The sequence below is a fragment of the Entelurus aequoreus genome, linkage group LG09 (genome assembly GCF_033978785.1).
Source record: "Entelurus aequoreus isolate RoL-2023_Sb linkage group LG09, RoL_Eaeq_v1.1, whole genome shotgun sequence".
In the NCBI taxonomy this organism is placed as follows: Eukaryota; Metazoa; Chordata; class Actinopteri; order Syngnathiformes; family Syngnathidae; genus Entelurus; species Entelurus aequoreus.
Genome location: NC_084739.1, coordinates 36189619 through 36209361, shown reverse-complemented (window position 1 = coordinate 36209361; position 19743 = coordinate 36189619). Strand labels below are relative to the sequence as shown.

General features: G+C 43.4%; 1 protein-coding gene across 1 annotated transcript in view; it reads left to right on the top strand.

Moving 5' to 3' along the window:
- Window positions 1-9191, top strand: part of vwc2 (von Willebrand factor C domain containing 2) — a 157060-nt gene extending 147869 nt beyond the window's left edge. The window contains exon 4 of the mRNA XM_062058671.1: window positions 8419-9191. Within this exon, the coding sequence (XP_061914655.1) occupies window positions 8419-8570 (152 nt within the window). The 3' untranslated portion in view covers window positions 8571-9191. The remainder of the gene's footprint in view (window positions 1-8418) is intronic.
- Window positions 9192-19743: the final 10552 nt, after the last annotated feature.

Sequence of the window (19743 nt, the reverse complement as noted above, 5' to 3'; positions counted from 1 at the left end):
GGGACAGGTAGTGGGCACAGGAGGCCCGCTGGAGGTCTGTGGGAAGCTTTATTGCGGGAGCATGTTGTACAAGCGGCGATAAACTCACGGGTGTCTGAAGCCATAGACGACCACCAGAACCGTCGTCGGATGAAGGATAGCGAGCGTTGAAACCCCGGATGGCAGGAGAAGATGCTGGAATGCCCCCAATCCAGCACCTTAGATCGGAACTCACGGGGAACAAACAGGTTGTTGGGCGGGCCGCCACCTGGTGCCGGATTAGACCGCAGGGCGGTCTTTATCTGTTCCTCCACCTCCCAAGTGACCATGCCCACTATCCGGGCAGGAGGAAGGATGGGTTCTGCCGTAGGCGAACAAGTTGGCTCCTCCGAGAACTGCCGGGAGAGGGCGTCGGCCTTTGTGTTCCTGGAGCCTGGCCTAAACGAGAGTGTATAATCAAAACGGCTAAAAAAAATTGGCCCAGCGAGCCTGACGGTCATTAAGCCTCCTGGCGGAACGAATGTGGAGCAGGTTGCGATGGTCCGTCAAGACCTGAAACTGGTGTTTCGGTCCCTCCAACCAGTGTCTCCACTCTGCCAAGGCCTCATGAACAGCTAGTAGTTCTCGGTTACCGGCATCGTAATTCTGTTCAGCTGGAGAGGCGCCTAGAAAAGAATGCACAAGGGTGTACAAGATTGTCCTTACGGGAGCGTTGGGAGAGCACTGCTCCAATCCCAGAATCTGACGCGTTCACCTCCACGATGAAGGAGTTGTCCGTGTCAGGATGGACGAGGACCGGGGCAGAGACAAAACTCCTCTTCAATCTTCTAAAAGCCTCACTGGCCTCCCTGGTCCACAGAAAAGGAATACTGGTAGAAGTGAGTGTGTGGAGAGGTGCAGCTACCTTGCTGAAATCCCTGATGAAACGTCGATAAAATCCGGCAAATCCCAGGAACCGTCTTAGTTCCGTACGGGTGGTGGGTTGGGGCCACTTCAGTACCGCCTCAATCTTCTTAGGGTCCGCTCTTATGTGGCCCTTCTCAACAACAAAACCCAAGAATCACACTGAAGGTGCGTGAAACTCACACTTTTCTGCTTTGACGAACAATCTGTTCTCCAGCAGGCGTTGGAGGACCAGGCGGACATGTCGTTGGTGCTCCTGCAGGTTCTGGGAAAAAATCAAAATGTCATCAAGGTACACGACAACGAAATGGTCCAACATGTCCCGTAAAACATCATTGACGAGGGCCTGGAAAACAGCCGGTGCATTAGTAAGGCCGAATGGCATCACTCTGTACTCGAAGTGTCCGAGATGGGTGTTGAAGGCCGTTTTCCATTCATCACCCTCTTTGATTCGCACCAGGTGATAGGCATTTCGGAGATCAAGCTTGGTGAAAATAGTGGCAGGAGCAAGGGGCTCAAAAGAGGAGCTCAGCAGGGGTAGGGGATATTTATTCTTGATGGTAATGCAGTTTAATTGTCTGTAGTCAATGCAAGGCCTCAAGGAACCGTCCTTCTTTCCCACGAAGAAGAAGCCTGCTGCCACCGGGGACTTGGAGGGGGTGATGATACCTGAGGCAAGGGATTCAGTGATGTAGTCCTTCATGGCCTTCTTCTCTGGTAAAGACAGATTGTAAAGTCTGCTGGAGGGAAGGACAGCATTGGGAATCAGGTCGATAGCGCAGTCATAAGGTCTATGCGGGGGAAGAGACAGCGCACGTACCTTGTCAAATACCGCTGAAAGGTCATGATAAGCAGCGGGAACACAGGAGAGATCAGTGGGAGGAGAGGTGGGCTTGGCCCTGCAGGCTGGGGGAACTGCCGACCTTAGGCAGTTAGCGTGGCAGGCAGTGCTCCATGCAAGGACCTTGCCCGTGGACCAGGATATGTGAGGGTCGTGCTGTCGAAGCCAAGATCGCCCGAGGACAAGTGGGGCGACGGGAGCGTCGAGCACCCAGAGGCTGATGGTCTCGGTGTGATTCCCCGAGAGGGTCAGAGACAGGGGTTCGGTGCGGTGCTTGATGGGACCGAGGGGATGTCCATCCAGAGCTTGAGCCGGCAGGAAAGTCTCCAGTGGAATGAGGGTTATTCCTGCTTGGCGAGCAAACTCGTGATCCATGAAACTTTCGTCTGCTCCTGAATCCAGGTAGGCCCCCACTGTCAGAGTCCTAGAGCTCCATGACAGGGATGCAGGAAAGAGAATGCCTGGGTCTCTCTTGATTTGGGGAACAGTTGTGTGGCTCACCAGGAACCCCCTTGGTGGCGAGCCTGGTCTTTTGGCCTCGTCGGGCAGCTCCGGATGGGGTGACCAGCCAGTCCGCAGTAGAGGCAGAGATGCTGCCTGAATCTCCTTTCCCTCTCTGCTGCCTCTAGGCGTGACCTGCCCAACTGCATGGGTTCCACAGTTGCTGCTGGCATGTACGGAGGTGTAGGCCGAAACATGGCGGCGTGGTCGACAGGTCGAAACTTGGGTCTCGGAGATGAGCTAGCTGGAAAACAAGCAGAAGCCTGCGCTCTCTCTGCTGCTCGTTCACTGAGTCTTTGGTCAAATAAGAGAGCCAGGTCGATGAGGGCTCGACACGAGGTAGGTCGGTCTCTCAGCAAACCGTCCTTGATTTCGTCACTCAGTCCTCTCCTGAATGCACTCTGGAGCGCCTTGTCTCCCCACTCGCTGTTGGCCGCCAGAGTGCGGAAGTCAAGAGTGTAGGCCGCAACCGAGCGGTAACCCTGTCGGATGGAGTGCAGTCGTGAAGCAGCATCCCCCCCGTCCACGGGGTGATCGAACACAGCCTGGAACTCCGCTCGAAAAGCAGCATAGTTGGTGCTCAGCCCCAAAGTCTTGTCTACTGCTGCGGTGGCCCACTTGAGAGCCTGTCCAGAGAGTAATGAAAACACAAATGCAATCTTCGCTCCATCAGAAGCATAGCGAGATGGTTGGTGCTTAAAAATGAGTTCACACTGAACCAAAAAACCTCGACAAAGTTCAAAATCCCCCTCAAAGGGACTGGGGCTGGAGATCTTGGGTTCCCGGGGTTTTGAGGGGCTCCAGGAGGTGGCGGCTGCCGGAGCACTGTAATTCGGCACAGGTGGAGGAGCAGGGCTTGGACTAAGGCTTTCCAGTCTAGCCAGCAGGCTAGCGAAGGCGACATCAAGCTTGTTCTCTAGGCTCGAAAATCGAGCGTGGTGGGCCTGAATCTCAGCGTGCATGGCCGTGAGGTTAGGAGCCGTGGGGGGTCGAGGAAGGGACGCGGACTTGGGTCTGCTTGTGCCGTCCGGTTCCGACATGGCTGGAACGTACTGTTATGTTCGACGGGGAAGGAGACGACACAGCAACAAGAATAAGCTCAATAGTTTATTTAGAGCTTGATGATGTGGTGGAGTGTGTATGCTACTGTGTATGTTTGCAGGACTATGTGAAGCGTTACAATGAATATTTACCAGTGGTTGTTGTAAGTGCGTGTTGAGTGAGAAGGTGACCAGTTCAGTAGGGCGAGGCAGGTAGGGGAGTCCGTGAAACAAGCAGGGGTCCGTGGGGCTGAGAGGGGCGTCCAGAGGTCCAAGTCCAAAGTGGGGGTCGAGGATCGAGGGAGGCAAATCAGAATCCAGAGGGGTCCAGAGAAGTGAGGCGCACTGCTCACTTCCAAGGCGACGGAGGGAATACTGGGGAAAACAAGAGACAAACGAGTACAAGGGTCGAAGGTCACAAGGAGCGAGCAAACAAAGGTGAGGAGCCAGAGACGAAAGCTTACTGCAAGCAGAGACTACGTTCCAGCGTTGGTTCTCTGGACACGCTGGCTTTTATGAGGAGTGATGTCATCAGCAGCAGGTGTGTCGGTTGATGATTGCGCACAGCTGTGCTGGTGTGTGGCAGCAGAAGCAGAGTGTGTATGGGCGTGTCCTGCAGCACGTGCAGACGAAGGAGCAGCTGATTGTGCACGCCCCATGACAGGAAAACATGATTTAATGTCCATGAAATAAAGAAAAAACACAAACCAGGAACCAGGAATCCACGAGACAGGAAACAGGAACAAGTAGTGATGGGTCCGGCAACACCGATGCATCGGCGCATGCGTCGAGCTCATAGAGCGATACCCTGTGTCGGTGCGCGTATCGCTTTTAGAAAGTCACGTGACCGAACACGAGCTGTTTTGGTCACGTGACCGCTCATGAGCTGTTCTGGTCACGTGACCGCTCATGAACTGTATCGCACTGACGCCTGCGCGCCAAACTGTGTTTATTAGGAAGCGGCGCAATGCGTGTTGTTGACGAACACCATTAGGGCCGCTTGTTGTCACTGTCACTCAAAGTTGCATTTCAAAATTACACAGAATAAATGTGTTTATTTTGTTTAGAATTCAGATGGGTTTGATTTGGTGCGCGGCATATATTGGCTGTGCGGCGCACGGTGTGCGCGGAGGACGCTTGAGCACTGCGCAATTGCGCAGGCGCGCACCTTAGAGGGAAGGTTGCTCACAGGGCACAGAGGAGGTGTCAGTGCGATACAGTTCGCGTATCGGTCACGTGACCAAAGCAGCTCATGATTGGTCACGTGACTTTCTAAAAGCGGTACGCGCACCGACACAGGGTTTCGCTCTATGAGCTCGACGCATGCGCCGATGCATCTGTGTGGACCCATCACTACTGTTACTAGAGAAGGTACAGGAATGACGGCGTGGCGAAGTTGGTAGCGTGGCTGTGCCAGCAATTGGTTACTGGGGTTCAATCCCCACCTTCTACCATCCTAGTCATGATACATGTTCACATTATTTGACTGTATCTAAAAAATATATCTTTATTTAAATGAAGATATGAAATAATCCTAAATGAAATACAATGACTTGGTTTATATTATTGTATATACTAGGTCATAATATCAGTGTCAGTTGAGTCGGTCCATAGGTTGCCTGTAGGGATTTTTAATGTCCAGCAGATGTCAGTATTTAGTGACACTGTATCGACACAGTATCAATACAGTTTTGCAATGTGTCGAAACGCTTCATGAGGCCTCATCAACCCATCACTAGGAACAAGAATCAGGAACCAGGGAAAAGCTCACAAGCGACGAGGAACCAGAGAGAATTGGAGACAGAAAGCAGTCCACGGCATACGACAGCAACAAGTATTACAATGACAATACTCTAGCACAGACTGGATGGCAAGGCAGGTTTAAATAGCAGCTGGCTGATTGACACCAGGTGTGGCCAAGTGCCAATCAGCCACAGCTGAGGGAAAACAGCACTCAGGGAGAAAAGCAGGAAATAACCAAAATAAGAGCGCTGACAGGAAATAAAGACAGAGGAAAGACCAAAACATAACTAAACTGTCAGTGACAAACCTGACAAGCTGGACTGTTACATGTAAAATCAAACTCTATTTTCTTCTGAGATTTTTTGTTGTTGGGTGTATTCATGGTTAGCTTACCGCTGATATCCAAGAAGCCAACGTATCTCTCGTATGTCAGTCACCGCACACAGTCAAACATGGGCTTCACCTTCCTTTCTTTTACTTTCCTTAGAAGTTATTCAACTATTTTCAAACACACACATTAACCCCCACTAGAGTGTTGAAAAAAACATGCAAAGGGAGCCACAACAAAGAGCCGCAGGTTGCAGACCACTCCTTTCCTGATAAAGGCATTATAGGTAGGCCTCGGTCGATAACAAATTTTGCTCGACGATGAATGTCTCACTAAATATAGCAAATTAATGATATCATTGTCAGCATTATTTTGAGACCAAATGAAGTACTAATGTAATTATTGTATATATCAGTGGTCCCCAACCACCGGGGCACGGCCCGGTACCGGTCCTTAGATCGATTGGTACCGGGCCGCACAAGAAATTAAAAAAATTATATATATTTATATATATATATATTTTTTTTTTAAATTTATTTTATTTTTATTTTTTTTATTTTTTATTTTTTTTTAAATTAAATCAACATAAAAAAACACAAGATACACTTACAATTAGTGCACCAACCCAAAAAACCTCCCTCCCCCATTTACACTCATTCACACTCATTCGCACAAAAGGGTTGCTTCTTTCTGTTATTAATATTTCGGGTTCCTACATTATATATCAATATAGATCAATACAGTCTGCAGGGATACAGTCCGTAAGCACACATGATTGTATTTTTCTATGACAAAATAAATAAAAAACCAAAAAAAACCAACATATTTTTTCCCCCTATTTTTTGTTACTTTGCAGTGCTTCTCACTGGATCACTAGCGAGGCTCTGTCCATGCACGCTGCGTTGGTAACTTTGCGGTCCCGCCTCCGCGCACAGAGGCAAAGATTGTGGCGGACTGACAAAAGTGTTCACTCCCTTAATTTGATTCTGCTATTGAAAATGCACCTGGTGCTGAGAGTGATGTACTGAGTGAACCCTCTTGCACCCCGTTTGAAGAAAACAAACAAACGCACATGGACTTGGCAATTAATGGATGACGGCAAAGTCATCGAGTTCATTTTTATTTATCGCAGTTGGTCATTCAGCATGTCAGGAACATTACATTAAAACCACTTACGTAGGAACACTTAAGTACAGTACAAACCAGAAACGCACAAAGAATTAGGTTAGCTGTCGGGCAGAAACAGGTCAAAAGGGAAAGGACACGATGGAACACTGACAGTTTGTTGACAAAGGAGGAGGGTAGGGCTTATCAAATACACAGGAGAGAGAAATGACAAGGCTCAAGGTAAGAAGATTAAAAGGAAATATAAAAAAAGAGATTGCACAAGGGTGTAAACATTAGTTGAATCAATGAGTGAAAAGATCAAAACAAAATGTAATGGAAATGTAGATCAACTGTGTAGAGTCTATTTTGTTGAAATAATTGTTTAATTAAATGTAATTGTTTATTTAGGATCCCCACTAGCCGACGCATCAGCGATAGGCTAGTCTTCCTGGGGTCCTCATTAAAATAAATATAAGTTACAAACACATACTCAAGATACAATCATAATACAATAACAATACATACATTATCATAATGCAATACCTGTATAGATACACAACAATGAAATATACAGTTAGAACCAAGCAAAGGCAAAAACAATGAATGAAAACAGCATCTCAACGCAGATAAATCTTTCGAAGTCTGTTAAATCCTACCTTACTAGGGATATTTCTTATACGCAAAGGAAGAGTATTCCACAAAGTAATAGCCCTATACAGTACAGTGACTTTCATGGCATAGGTTCTTGGGCGTGGCAATGCAAGTAGTCCTTGAGATGAGGTTCTGGTGCCGTACCTATAAATGTCAGAACTATAATCAATGTGACTAGCAATATCTAAAGGACAATGGGTAAAAATAAAATGTCTTATGGATAACAATAGGTTTTTTGAAAACCTGTTGATAGGGATGATGTTCGAAACCGGTTCTCCCGGTTGTTCGATAAGAAAAGAACCAATTCCATGGACTCTAATTCCTTTTTGAGAACCGGTTCCTGTTATCGAGGCTACTATAGTAAAGAAAAAGAGTTGGTTATAAGGAATCGGTTCGATAAGAGGATTCGATAATGGGCTCGAACTCGATAATATCTTATCAAACATCATCCCTACCTGTTGATAAATTTCGCCCATTTAAGGCTCTCATGCATATGGTCAACACTAACTCTATAACTACAACCAAGAGCAAGTCGAGCTGCTCTGTTTTGGATAATTTGTAATTTTTGTAACTCACACTTAGGTGCAGAGGACCAAATTACGCTGCAATAGTCAAGATGACACAACACCAAAGTTTGTACTACCTGTCTGCATAGGACAGGTGGTAGATAAGTAGTACACTTTCTGACGGTAGCAATACTTCTGCCCATTTTTGTAACAACTTGATTAATGTGATCAGACCAGGAGAGAGTGTTACCAAGAGTAAAGCCCAAAAGTTGATTCACCTTGCTAGCCTGATTGATTGTTTGCCCAGCAATATGTAAGTTTAATAAAGGGTTTGTAGCTATACTGCGTTTAGAACCAAAGACTATAGTGGTGGTTTTAGTCGTATTTAAAACCAGTCTATTGCTATTCACCCATTCAAACACTGCATTCAAGTCCTTGGAAAGGGCAGAGTTAAGTTCACTTATGGTGGAAGCAGAATGATATAATGTGGAATCATCAGCATACAATTCCAATTTGGATTTTTCAGTCACTAGAGGGAGATTGTTTGTAAAAATGGAAAATAAAAGTGGTCCAAGGCAGCTGCCTTGCGGAACCCCACATATTAGACTATTTCTATTGGACACCGTACCATTTAAATAAACATGTTGAGTTCTGTCAGCTAAATAGCTCTTTAGCCAAGAAATAGCCAATTGAATATATACACAAAAAAACCCTTCAATACCAGACCTGGCTTATAGTTTTTTTGCCTTGCCTCTTGTTTGTCCCATGCGGATATATTCCCCGGCTGGTCTCATTTTCCACTCTTCTTGTTGCCAACAGGACCCAACTGCTTTGCTGACACAACTGTGATACCTGCCGGACGAGAGGTGAAGATCGACGAGTGCACAATCTGCTACTGCACATACGAGGAGGGCACCTGGCAGATCGAGCGTCAGGCCACCTGCAGTAAGAACGAGTGTCAGCGTGGTTAGAGATTGGCACGGCGGGCAGAATGTTGGCATGCGACACCAGCGCCGATCCACGTAAACACTTGGCCTTTCACCCAGACTTCCGGACATCAGGGTTCAGCCTGCAGCCTGCGACCGGCTCCAGCGTTTGGATTCTGTACTAAGCAAAGGCTTTTATGACGATTTATAATCCACACACAGAATCTCTATTTATCTATGTAGTGAATTGTTTAATAATATACTGTATACACTGTAGGGGAAGGCGTCATTATGCTGATCTAGCTTTAGTATTTTTATAGGCTCTGCATTTTAATGAACCACGACATGGACTGCAAAGAAACACAACAGAATGTACAGAAAACACCGGCTGTCTTTGGGGGCGGCCACCTTCACGTCTCCATAAGCCTGACAAATGCTCACACCGATTCCTTAACGATCGCAGTGCAGTGCTCCGTGCAGCCCGTCAGCTCTAGAGCTTTGCTGTTCCGAGGCGATGGACTACGGAGCTGAAAGTGATATAAAAGGTAGATTGACTGTTTATGACTTGTGCTGCGTTCTTTTGTCTGTTTCCAATGTGCTTTGATTTTAAAAGTGCTTTTTTTGTAACATGGTGCTGTGTGATCCTGTTTCAAATAAACGCCAGTCTGTGGCTCTGCGGGTGCCCGCGTCATACTTCCGATAGGTCTGCATGCAACCGGGTGCTTGTTTACCGACTCCCGCATGAATGCAATTGTTAGACGTAACATGGACATCAGAATAAAGGACAACAAATAAAGAAGAAAAACATATGGAGGAGCCCTGAATGTGACAAACATAAACCACTCATAAAAGTAAAAATGTTTTGTTTCAGCCTAAACATATATTTTTGGAAAATACTGAATGTAGTATGAAAATAATTTATTTTATTAACTGAGCCTTGGCGGAGGTCTGCACTACTAGGTGATGTTCTAGTTAAACGTGGTAATTAAAGGATACATATCTAAAAGTGGCCCAAAAATATTGCAGCATACAGTATATTATATCTGTTGTCTATGTTTTGTGAAAATGTCAATAAACCATTGGGCTCTAATTAAATACTTCAAAAATGATTTAAAATTGTAATCCTTGGGAATGACGTAGACCAGGGGTGTCAAATGTAAGGCCCGCGGGCCAGATCAGGCCCGCAAACAGGTTTTGTTCGGCTCGCGGGATGAGTTTGCTAAGTATAAAAATTAGCCAAAATTTTTGAATGAAAGAAACTGCTGTTCTAAATATTTGCACTAGATGTCGCAATAGCAATTATTTTGTATCTAAGTAGATGATGCTACATATGTAATAAAAAATAAACCACATGTTAGTGCACCAGTCGAGGAAAATTATCAAACTACATAAATAACATCCTGTAATTTCATTTGTATATACATTTTTTTATCTTGATAGATTGAAAATGAACACCAATGAGTTGACCGATGAACATTATCACATCATTTATTCAGAAAGTATAAATAACGACAAATAAAGGTAGAATGCTATTAACCGCAACATGTAAGTTTAAAAAACAACAACAACATTATGATTTGTACATTTTCAGAATGTGCTTGTTCTATTTTTAAACAAAGAAAACAATCTGAAGTCGTCTTTATTTTTAAGTTACCGTGCCGTGATGTTACCAGTCCAGCCCACTTGTGGCCCCCGATCTAAAATGAGTTTGACACCCCTGACGTACACCCTTGTGACCTTTTCAAAATGTGCAATTAAATTGTTTATTTTTCGATGCATTACATTATTATGTATACTGATAGGTCATTGTTATCACTATTATTCTTGGCTAAGTGCAAAAATGTGGGTTTTACTCTCCAAGCCAAATGTTATTTTTTTCATTTCCAGCTTGAGTCTATGAAGTCTGAACAGCACATTGATCCAGACGTTTGTTTACCTTCTTTAGCTACATGACTCTTGACAAGGTCAAATTATTTGTAACTGTTGTCAGTAGGATACAGTGCCATTGCACTACAAGCACAATAACCATTTTCGACAGTCCTATAAAAGTCAGCATTATTATCTGAGTTAAAAACAATATTTTCTACAACAGTCTGGTACCGTTCAGTTCACTTGACCTCAAATGTCAATACTACGCAGACCAAAGACACAGACCACTGGTACAATCTTAGCAATAAACATACAATTCCATTACACACAGTATTAAGTAACATTTAGCCTTTTTGTTGGAAATATTTGTTGACAAAAATTCTAGTGTGAGTGCAAAATAAACTGCATCAAATGTTGGCATCATGTATTGTGTTTTTAAAAGTACCGAATAAAAAATTGTAAAAACAATGGAAAACATTTACCATAAAAATTAACATCTTCCGTCAGTATGGTAAATTTAGCCGTTGGGCACAAACTTGAAACACTTAGGGCCTGATCTACTAAAGCAGGGGTGTCCAAACTTTTTTCCACTGAGGGCCGCACACGGAAAAATTAAAGCATGTGGGGGCCATTTTGATATTTTTAATTTTCAAACCATAACAAAATATATGCATTTTTTATTTATTTTACCTTTAGGGGTCCCGGGGACCATAAAGGGTCTCAGTCATTAAAATGTTAAAAATAAGTCAGATTTTTTTTTTTTTTTTAAATTATTTAACGCTTACAGTAAATCTCTATATCAACTTCAAGTTGATATAAAGTAATACAAATTAAAAACAATGTTTTATGGCTTTTCTGTCAAAAAAAACTTAGTTTTTTTTATAGTAAAACTGAAATATGAAGTATTTAGTAATTAGAGCCCTAAAAGATCAATAATGCAGGACACCATTGATTTTAATTATTTCATATTTTTGAGTAATCACAGTGAAAAGATAAATAACAATCACTAAATATATTTGGGATCCAAAAGGTGCCCCACTCATAAAGTGATACATTTTTATTAGGTTTTTCTTTTACTTTCAACACTTGAGTTACGAGATCAACTTCAGATATATCTGTCGATTTTATGCTGGAACTATTATTTTGTTTGTTTTATGCGCTTTTGTCAAAGAAAACTTTGATGTTTTTATATGGCTACTACACAATATAAGCAATATTTACCACATAAAACATTTTAAAGTGAAATATTTGAAGTAATTGGAGCCCTGAAAATTATTCATTATAACATGGATTTTTTGTCATTATTTTTTTTTTTTGAGCAATGGCAAAAAAAGAAAAAATGAAGAAAGACAAAAGAAAAAAAACAGCCTGCATGGCAGCTTTTGTGTCAACATTGCAACTTTTTCTCGTTAGATTTCACCTCATCCCACTTTTTTTAATGTTCTTTTTTATTATTACAATAGTATTTCCAGAATGTGTGGCGGGCCGGTAAACAATTAGCTGCGGGCCGCAAATGGCCCCCGGGCCGCACTTTGGACACCCCTGTACTAAAGGATTGCGTGTATAAAAACATGTGCAAACTTGATAGCACGCGCAAAGCTAATCTACAAAGCGTGTACGCTCAGAAGTGCGTCCTTCGAATAATCAAAATAGAGAGCCCAATACATTTAGTGTATATGTAGATTATATGTTGATTATCAGAACACCTACAAAACTGTGAGGAAGAGAAGCAAATATAATAATTTAACACTCGCAATGTGATTTATCAAGATGGAAACTGTTGTGCGCGCTACAAAGACAAGACGATGGAGGAATAATCCTCCATCATGTCAACATATTTGGATTGTCAGAAATGAATATATTTGCAATATCGTCTATTCAGCACTATCATTCAATAATCTTATAGCTGCTAAATGACTTAAGGGGCTGGTTAAAAGTATTTCAATTGATTTATTTTGTTGTCTGCTTCCTTCATTTTGATCTTTTGGGATTTTAGAGGATATGTTAGTAATATATCTCCTATATATAATACAAATACATAAAATATAACGAATGTTGTCTGTCTATTTGTGTTGGCCCTGCGATGAGGTGGCGACTGGTCCAGGGTGTACCCCGCCTTCCACCTTAGTGCAGCTGGGATAGGCTACAGCAACCCCCGCGACCTTTGAAGGGACAAGCGGTAGAACATGGATGGATGGATAATAAAAAGTGTCTCGCATTGTACATTTTCTAACGCCTGGATCATTCCAGACGCAGCGTCACAACACAGCCTCCCAGAGCACACCTTCGGCATACTAAACATAAGTTTTGTTGTCTAGACAACATTTAGAAATCGCCTAGAAAAGGTGGTTCATTATATTATATTTGTCTGCTGCATATTCCACAACATAACAAAACAACACAGGCTTGACCGTTGGAGCATTTGATGTCATGTACTGTATGTGGAGGGAAATGAGTGTCTTCTTGTTTAGTACATGCAAAAACCTCATTTAAATAGGACGGTCCATTTGTGTTTGTTATCATTTGTACACACAGTTTTATTAGATCACCTGAGAATAAAGTCATACATTCATCAAAGATGAAAAAGAAAAACCTACACGAATGTATCACATATTTAGATGTAAAGTATTGTTACTGATATTTAAAACTTGGCACTATTTGTAGGGGTGACGTTCCAAGTCCTGAATGGTGAATAAATGTGAATAATGAACACATCCATAAAAAGCCTTAAAATGCCATTTTAACACTTTAAAGCAGGGATATTCAACAGGCGGCCCAAGGGCATAATCCAGCCTGGGAACGACACCAGACCGAGTGCAGTTAAAGAATGTAAAAGACAAAATTTTTTGCGCTCCTGTTGTTTAGATGAACTTGGACCAGTGTAAAGGCAGTGGCAGATCCCTGCACTGACATTTTAACCTCCTTAATGAACTTTTTATTTTGCAGAGCAGCGCTGGTATTGTCTAAAATTAGCAACTCTGGCAAAAACAAAATAAATCTCTAAATAACGCAAGGCAAGTTTATTTATAGAGCACAATTTATATACTCAGTGCTTTACAGAAAATTACCATTAGGCAAATATAAAAATATTAAATACTCCATCCATCCATCCATCTTCTTCCGCTTATCCGAGGTCGGGTTGCTGGGGGCAACAGCCTAAGCAGGGAAACCCAGACTTCCTTCTCCCCAGCCACATCGTCCAGCTCTTCCCGGGGGATCCCGAGGCGTTCCCAGGCCAGCCGGGAGACATTAGTCTTCCCAACGTGTCCTGGGTCTTCCCCGTGGCCTCCTACCGGTCGAACGTGCCCTAAACACCTCCGTAGGGAGGCGTTCGGGTGGCATCCTGACCACCTCATCTGGCTCCTCTCGATGTGGAGGAGCAGCGGCTTTACTTTGAGCTCCCCCCGGATGGCAGAGCTTCTCACACTATCTCTAAGGGAGAGCCCCGCCACCCGGCGGAGGAAGCTCATTTCGGCCGCTTGTACCCGTGATCTTGTCCTTTCTGTCATAACCCAAAGCTCATGACCATAGGTGAGGATGGGAACGTAGATCGACCGGTAAATTGAGAGCTTTGCCTTCCGGCTCAGCTCCTTCTTCCCCACAACGGATCGATACAGCGTCCGCATTACTGAAGACGCCGCACCGATACTCATAATTTAAAATTAAAACCAGAAAAAATCCTCATAAAAGCATTCATAATTCAAATTCAAATTTATGAAACAGTCTAGATAAAACAATTTCAGTTGTTATACGCACAATTAGATACAAATGTTTTCAGCCTGGATTTGAACATTGCCAATGTTAAGGCCGGTCTCACATCTTCTGGAGGAATAATAGTGAAATAATAATGCTATCTGTCTATCTGCTATCCCCCCGGTTCTAGAACAGGTTAATATATATCCATCCAGCGGTGCTGGTGTCTACATACTGATGGATCCAGATCTTTTACATATATCCATATTTAAGTGTTACTTCTTTCTAAACTCCTATAGTCATATGTTCATCAGCTAATGTCTCGTCTGGTACAAAGTGCTTGCATTCGAGTGTCCTTGATGAGAGTCAGAGTGTTGAATATTCTCGCTGTTGAGACTGCCATAACATTCCTAAGATAAGAAGCACAGCGCGGTGCTGGGCTTGGGGGACAGCAGGTAGGGTGGAGGAAGGGGAGGAGGAGAGCACTTCCGGGGGTTTGAGGGGAGACCGAGCTAGACGGGCGAGGGAAACGCTTGTATACTGGTTTGGTCTCACGTTTGTCCTCAAAGCTTTGACAATAAACTACAAAATACCAACTACTTCCTGGTGATTGAATATAAACATCAGTTTATGTGCCATTTAAGAATTCGGGAATGACCAACAGCTTAGAATCCCTCGGAGGAAGAGCTGGTTAACGCAACAATTTGGGGGCTTCGTCCGAGATGGCACGCTGTTGATTGATGACTTCTTGCAATCTTCTGGACAGACTCACTTGGCCAAAACATAATTCAAGGTAAGCAGAACCTTTCTTTTTGGATCAAATCTGCTTAAAGAGTCTGTCCTGAAGTATGTAAGTTAAACACTGTTTTGTAATCCGAGGCACAGAGTGGTGATTTTGATAGATTGATTGCATTTTTGCCCTGTCCGCCATTTTACATAATAGTTGTACACAGTGGTCAACTCATGTCATTGTGTCTTGAATCTTTCATCTGTGCCTGATAAAGTTCTTGGTTAAAGTCTGTCCGTATATTAAATTCGCAAGGTTAGAGTCCTTCTGAATAATACGGTAAAGTTCTTGGTTAAAGTCCGTCCGTATATTAAATTCACAAGGTAATAGTCCTTTAGAATAATATGATAAAGATTACCGTGACGGGCTGCTTCACTGACGAGTAAGCAAATAGTCGGGTGTGGCTCGCCCTGGGGATTTGGTCACCCCTAAGAGAGTTCTAGGTTTAAGTCCTTATGAATAATACGATAAATACATTTTTCGGGTTACAGATGGGGCATGAGAGACACAATGACCACCGGGTTTGACAAGAACAAGTGTGACAGATAGGAATGTGATGGCGGTCGGGGGAAAATGTGATGAATCATTACTGTTTAATGATCAATTGAATATACTGTTGTCGACAATAAAATTAGCAAGTAGAGTTTAAAAAGAAAAAAGAAAAAAAAGGGGGAACGTTCCTTGAAAGGGTTAAGAGGGAGTTTACAACACTCGTAAAGTCGTGAACTCGAACGTCTGGTAAAATAAAAAATAGAATGAAAAAAGTAACTGGAAGTTTTATGGTAAAGTGAAACGCAGAGAGAGTGCTTACGTGTGCGTGTGTGTGTGTGTGTGTGTGCGTAGGGTCGTAGGCACTTGCTTGTGTGTGCGTGAGTGCTTACACATGCGTGTGTGTGTGTGTGTGTGCTGGATGCGCATGCTCGTGTGTGTGTGTGCGCTGGTGAAAATGGAACATGCAGGGGGAGAGAAAAAGGAGCAGGGTTGGTGCTCGAGAATTTAAGAGTTTGGCGTATGATAAAAGTAAATGGGGATTACGTAGAAAAACGAAATGCAGCAAAAGAACTGATGATTAATGAGACAAATATGACAGAATGGACTGATTGGTCTTTTGCCTGCTGCGCATGAGCAAGACAATTCAAACGACCCGCCCAGACTTTAACTAGGCCACCGCCCCCTACTCCAGTGACAAATGAAGGTATTCGTAAATGGTATGCTGTTGATTGTGGTTAGCTGCAAGTTTGTTTATTTGTTTGTTTAGTTGTTTGAGTGAAATGGGAAGAAATCAATGGGAATAATTAGATGCAAAACGGAATAAAACTATGAGTGCGATAGATAATGAATGAATAAATGAAATAAGTTTATTTTGGTCATATAATCAACCATCAACCAGTTTGTGTGAGCAGTTTAACAGTACAGATTAGACAAATTAACAATCATACACATTTACACACAGAAAGAAAAAGAATGACCGAAAAAGGAATAGGCGGAAGACAAAGCTTATATTGGCCTATCCTATACATTCACTGAACATTAAATTACCTGGAACATCAACGTTAAAAGAGAAAGTATTAACCCCTTATTTTGCACGTCTGACCATTTTCCTCTAGCAGAGGGCGGTGCACACCAGACATTTTTGACACATGACATTAACAATAGGGGCCTACTTCAATATAAGTCTCTTGCCGATGCATACATGCAAGCCATTGTATACATGCAAGCCATTGTTGACCTTGCTTTCCCACCTGTACCTCAGGGAGGGAACCTTTGGCCAAATACTTTGGACAAAGTTAACCCTGATATACACGGTGCCAAAACCAACATCGGGCAGGGACATTTTAGTCATCCCATGCAAAATTGGGCTAATGACAGAGCAACAAGGAAACGACTACTTAAATTACAGATCGCTGAAGATAAAAAGTTAAAAGAACCAAAAGGTCAAAGATCAGCTAGGGTATATTCAGCAGTGGGTGACCTTGCTTTTGAGTTCCAACAGGTGGAGGAAAGAATCCTCAACAGACGTGCGACCAGACAGTTGGACTCGGGTGGTGGACAACGGGATGCTTCAAAGCCAGTCTGGGGTAGAAACTGTTTCGGCCGTGACCAGCCTGGTCACTGGAGTCGTCACTGTCCGAACATTTCCGAACAGGAATGTTTCCGTCGTGCCAACAAACGAACACGAAGGCGTGGCAGAGGACGCCCACATCAGGAGCCCCAGCAGGAGGTACCGACAGGACCCCTGCTGGACATGAGTGTCAACGGACAATGTTATCAGTTCGTGATTGACAATGGTGCCACCCATTCGATTCTGAATGCAGAGGTACCAAAGAAACTGTGTGCTTCCTCTTTAAAGGTCGAAGGCTTCGCTGGGGTCACAAGAAGGTTACCTGTCACCAAACCACTTCCGGTTCAGATTGCTGGACCTCCTTTACAGACTGTACCCTGACATTCAAATCGCACAGAAGGAACCTTCCTGGTGTTACCTGACGGCTCAACCACCAAGCTGCGACAACACTACCAAGGCTCCTCCATGAGCTCATACCACAGCCTGGAACAACAGGAATGGCTGACATTCAACTGCTCTATCAGTGAAAACCCTGGCTGGCTGAGATGCTTCCGTGTGTTCTGCCACCCGACTCGCCAGATGTTATGATCACCAGTTAGACACATACCAGGAGACCTTTGACTCCTTTTTATATTTATATATGTTGAAGCTCAAGGTGCGGCTGCTCATGTTGACCTATCTTTGCAACAGCTAGCATGGTATAAGATGGACACAATTGATGTCCCACATTGTTCCCTTGCTCTCTGTCTCGCCTACAAAACCAAAGAACTTAGGTCCAATGATAAGACACGGCGTAGCTGCCACACATTACACCGACACCCAAATACCACATTTTCAATTGTTTAGGTTTAGCCCATGGTTATGTTAAACACATAACTATGGGCTGCACTTTAGACACCTGTAGGCTACGAGGAGCTAGCAGCTACACAACAGCTGAGCTAAAACGACACATTACACATTTAAGCATATCAAATGATTATAGTTGCTCATTACATACACATAGTCGTCAAGACAGAAGTCTGATAGAAAGTATTCAGTAACAAACGTGTACGCATCATTCAACTTTCTACAACATGAGCTTGACTTAATGAATTATTGGGGCCACCAGGTGTGGTAAAAATTCAAAATACTATTGCTAAAGCATCCGCCATAAGGGTAGTATTTTTCTAGTATTGGTGATAATATAAATATAAGCATATTTTGTTACTTTCACCATATTGAATAAGTTACACAAAAGTTAGGGTTTAGTTGAGTTTGAGTTATTTGTGATATTGCTAAGGGGTCCCCTACCCTAACACCACCCCCCAGTGGACCATAGAGGCTAAAGAGACAATCATTGACCTCAAACATGACCTGTCCTCCGCTACTAGACTATTAGCTGACCTTTTTCTTAGAAGTTTCTGAAAGTGATAGTATGACTAACACAGTCCTTTTTTTCAGAAACAGAAGGGGGTGAGTGAGGGTGGAAACAGACTCCTTGGAACAAAATCGACAATAATCCGACTCTGACACATTCCATAGTTTTAACGTTTTTCCCGTGGGTAAGAAGTTATAACTAATTTTAATTTGAAAATAGCGATTTTACACATCGATAGTAGTTTAGTAGATTAAATTTAGAATATGGAGGAGGTGAGGGTGAACCATGTATAGTCTTTGATTTCACTGATATGATCAATACGGTACAAGGGAAAAGGTACGTACTGACTTGTGTTGACAATCACAGTGGTTGGCCGGAAGCAACAACAACCTCAAAAGAGGATGCAATATCAGTAATTAAATGACTTGTGAATGACCTAGTACCCCGACATGGTTTCCCCAAAAAAGATTAGGTCAGACAACGGCAACCATTTAAAAAAATACTCACTTAGCCTTGGTCGATAAGGCTTTCGGAGTAGAACACAGGTTTGGGGTACCATCCTGAGTCCCAAGGTAAGGTTGAAAGGATGGACCAGAACATCAAAAACTAATTGGCTAAAATCTGTGCACAGACCAAATTTAATTGGATTGACATGTTGCAATTAGCGTTAATGATCATTCGAAGGTCCGTGAATAAAACTGTTTTACCGCCATTTGAGTTTTTCACCCTTATGAGTTGCATACAGGTCAGCCCTTCCCAGGACCAGCAGCCCCCCATGGAAGGAGGACTCAGCGTAAAACCAAAATGGTATTTTACACAAAAAATTGCAGAATTTGTGTGCCAGTTCTTCTGTACAGATTCCCTTCCGCCCGCTGAGAGGGTCAAGATCAAGGTCACCAAACGCAAGTGGACGGAGCCCAGGTGGACTGGTCCCTTCGGGGTCGTGGAGCGGACGTCCCACGCCCTTCGACTGGCTGGTGGAGGGGACACCTGGTACCACCTCTCCTTCTGCACTACTGCTGAAGAACCTGACAGATCACCAGGGGATGTCATTGCTGACATCGCCACAACATCTGCCCCTCAGCCCAGGAGACGAGAGAGATTTTCTACCTACATTACTCTTTTCAACTTCTATATTGTATATCCTTGTGTGAGACCAATCCAGTATGCTAAATGTTTCTTAGTTTTTCTTGCTTGTTTTCAGCATAACTATATGTGTCGTTACATTAAATGAAAAGTTTGATATTTATCCCCGTTTTGTTACCTAAATTACTCTGATATTGATAGACAAAAGGCAGGATGTTACACCCGGTAGTATTCCCTGACGGACTGGTGCTTGGGCGTGTTCTACTGTCTTTGTGTTTCAGTTCTTCCTTCCCGACGACAGTGACCGACAAGTGTCTTAGAACATACAGCGGACTTTAAATAGACTGGGTCAAAGGGGATAGCA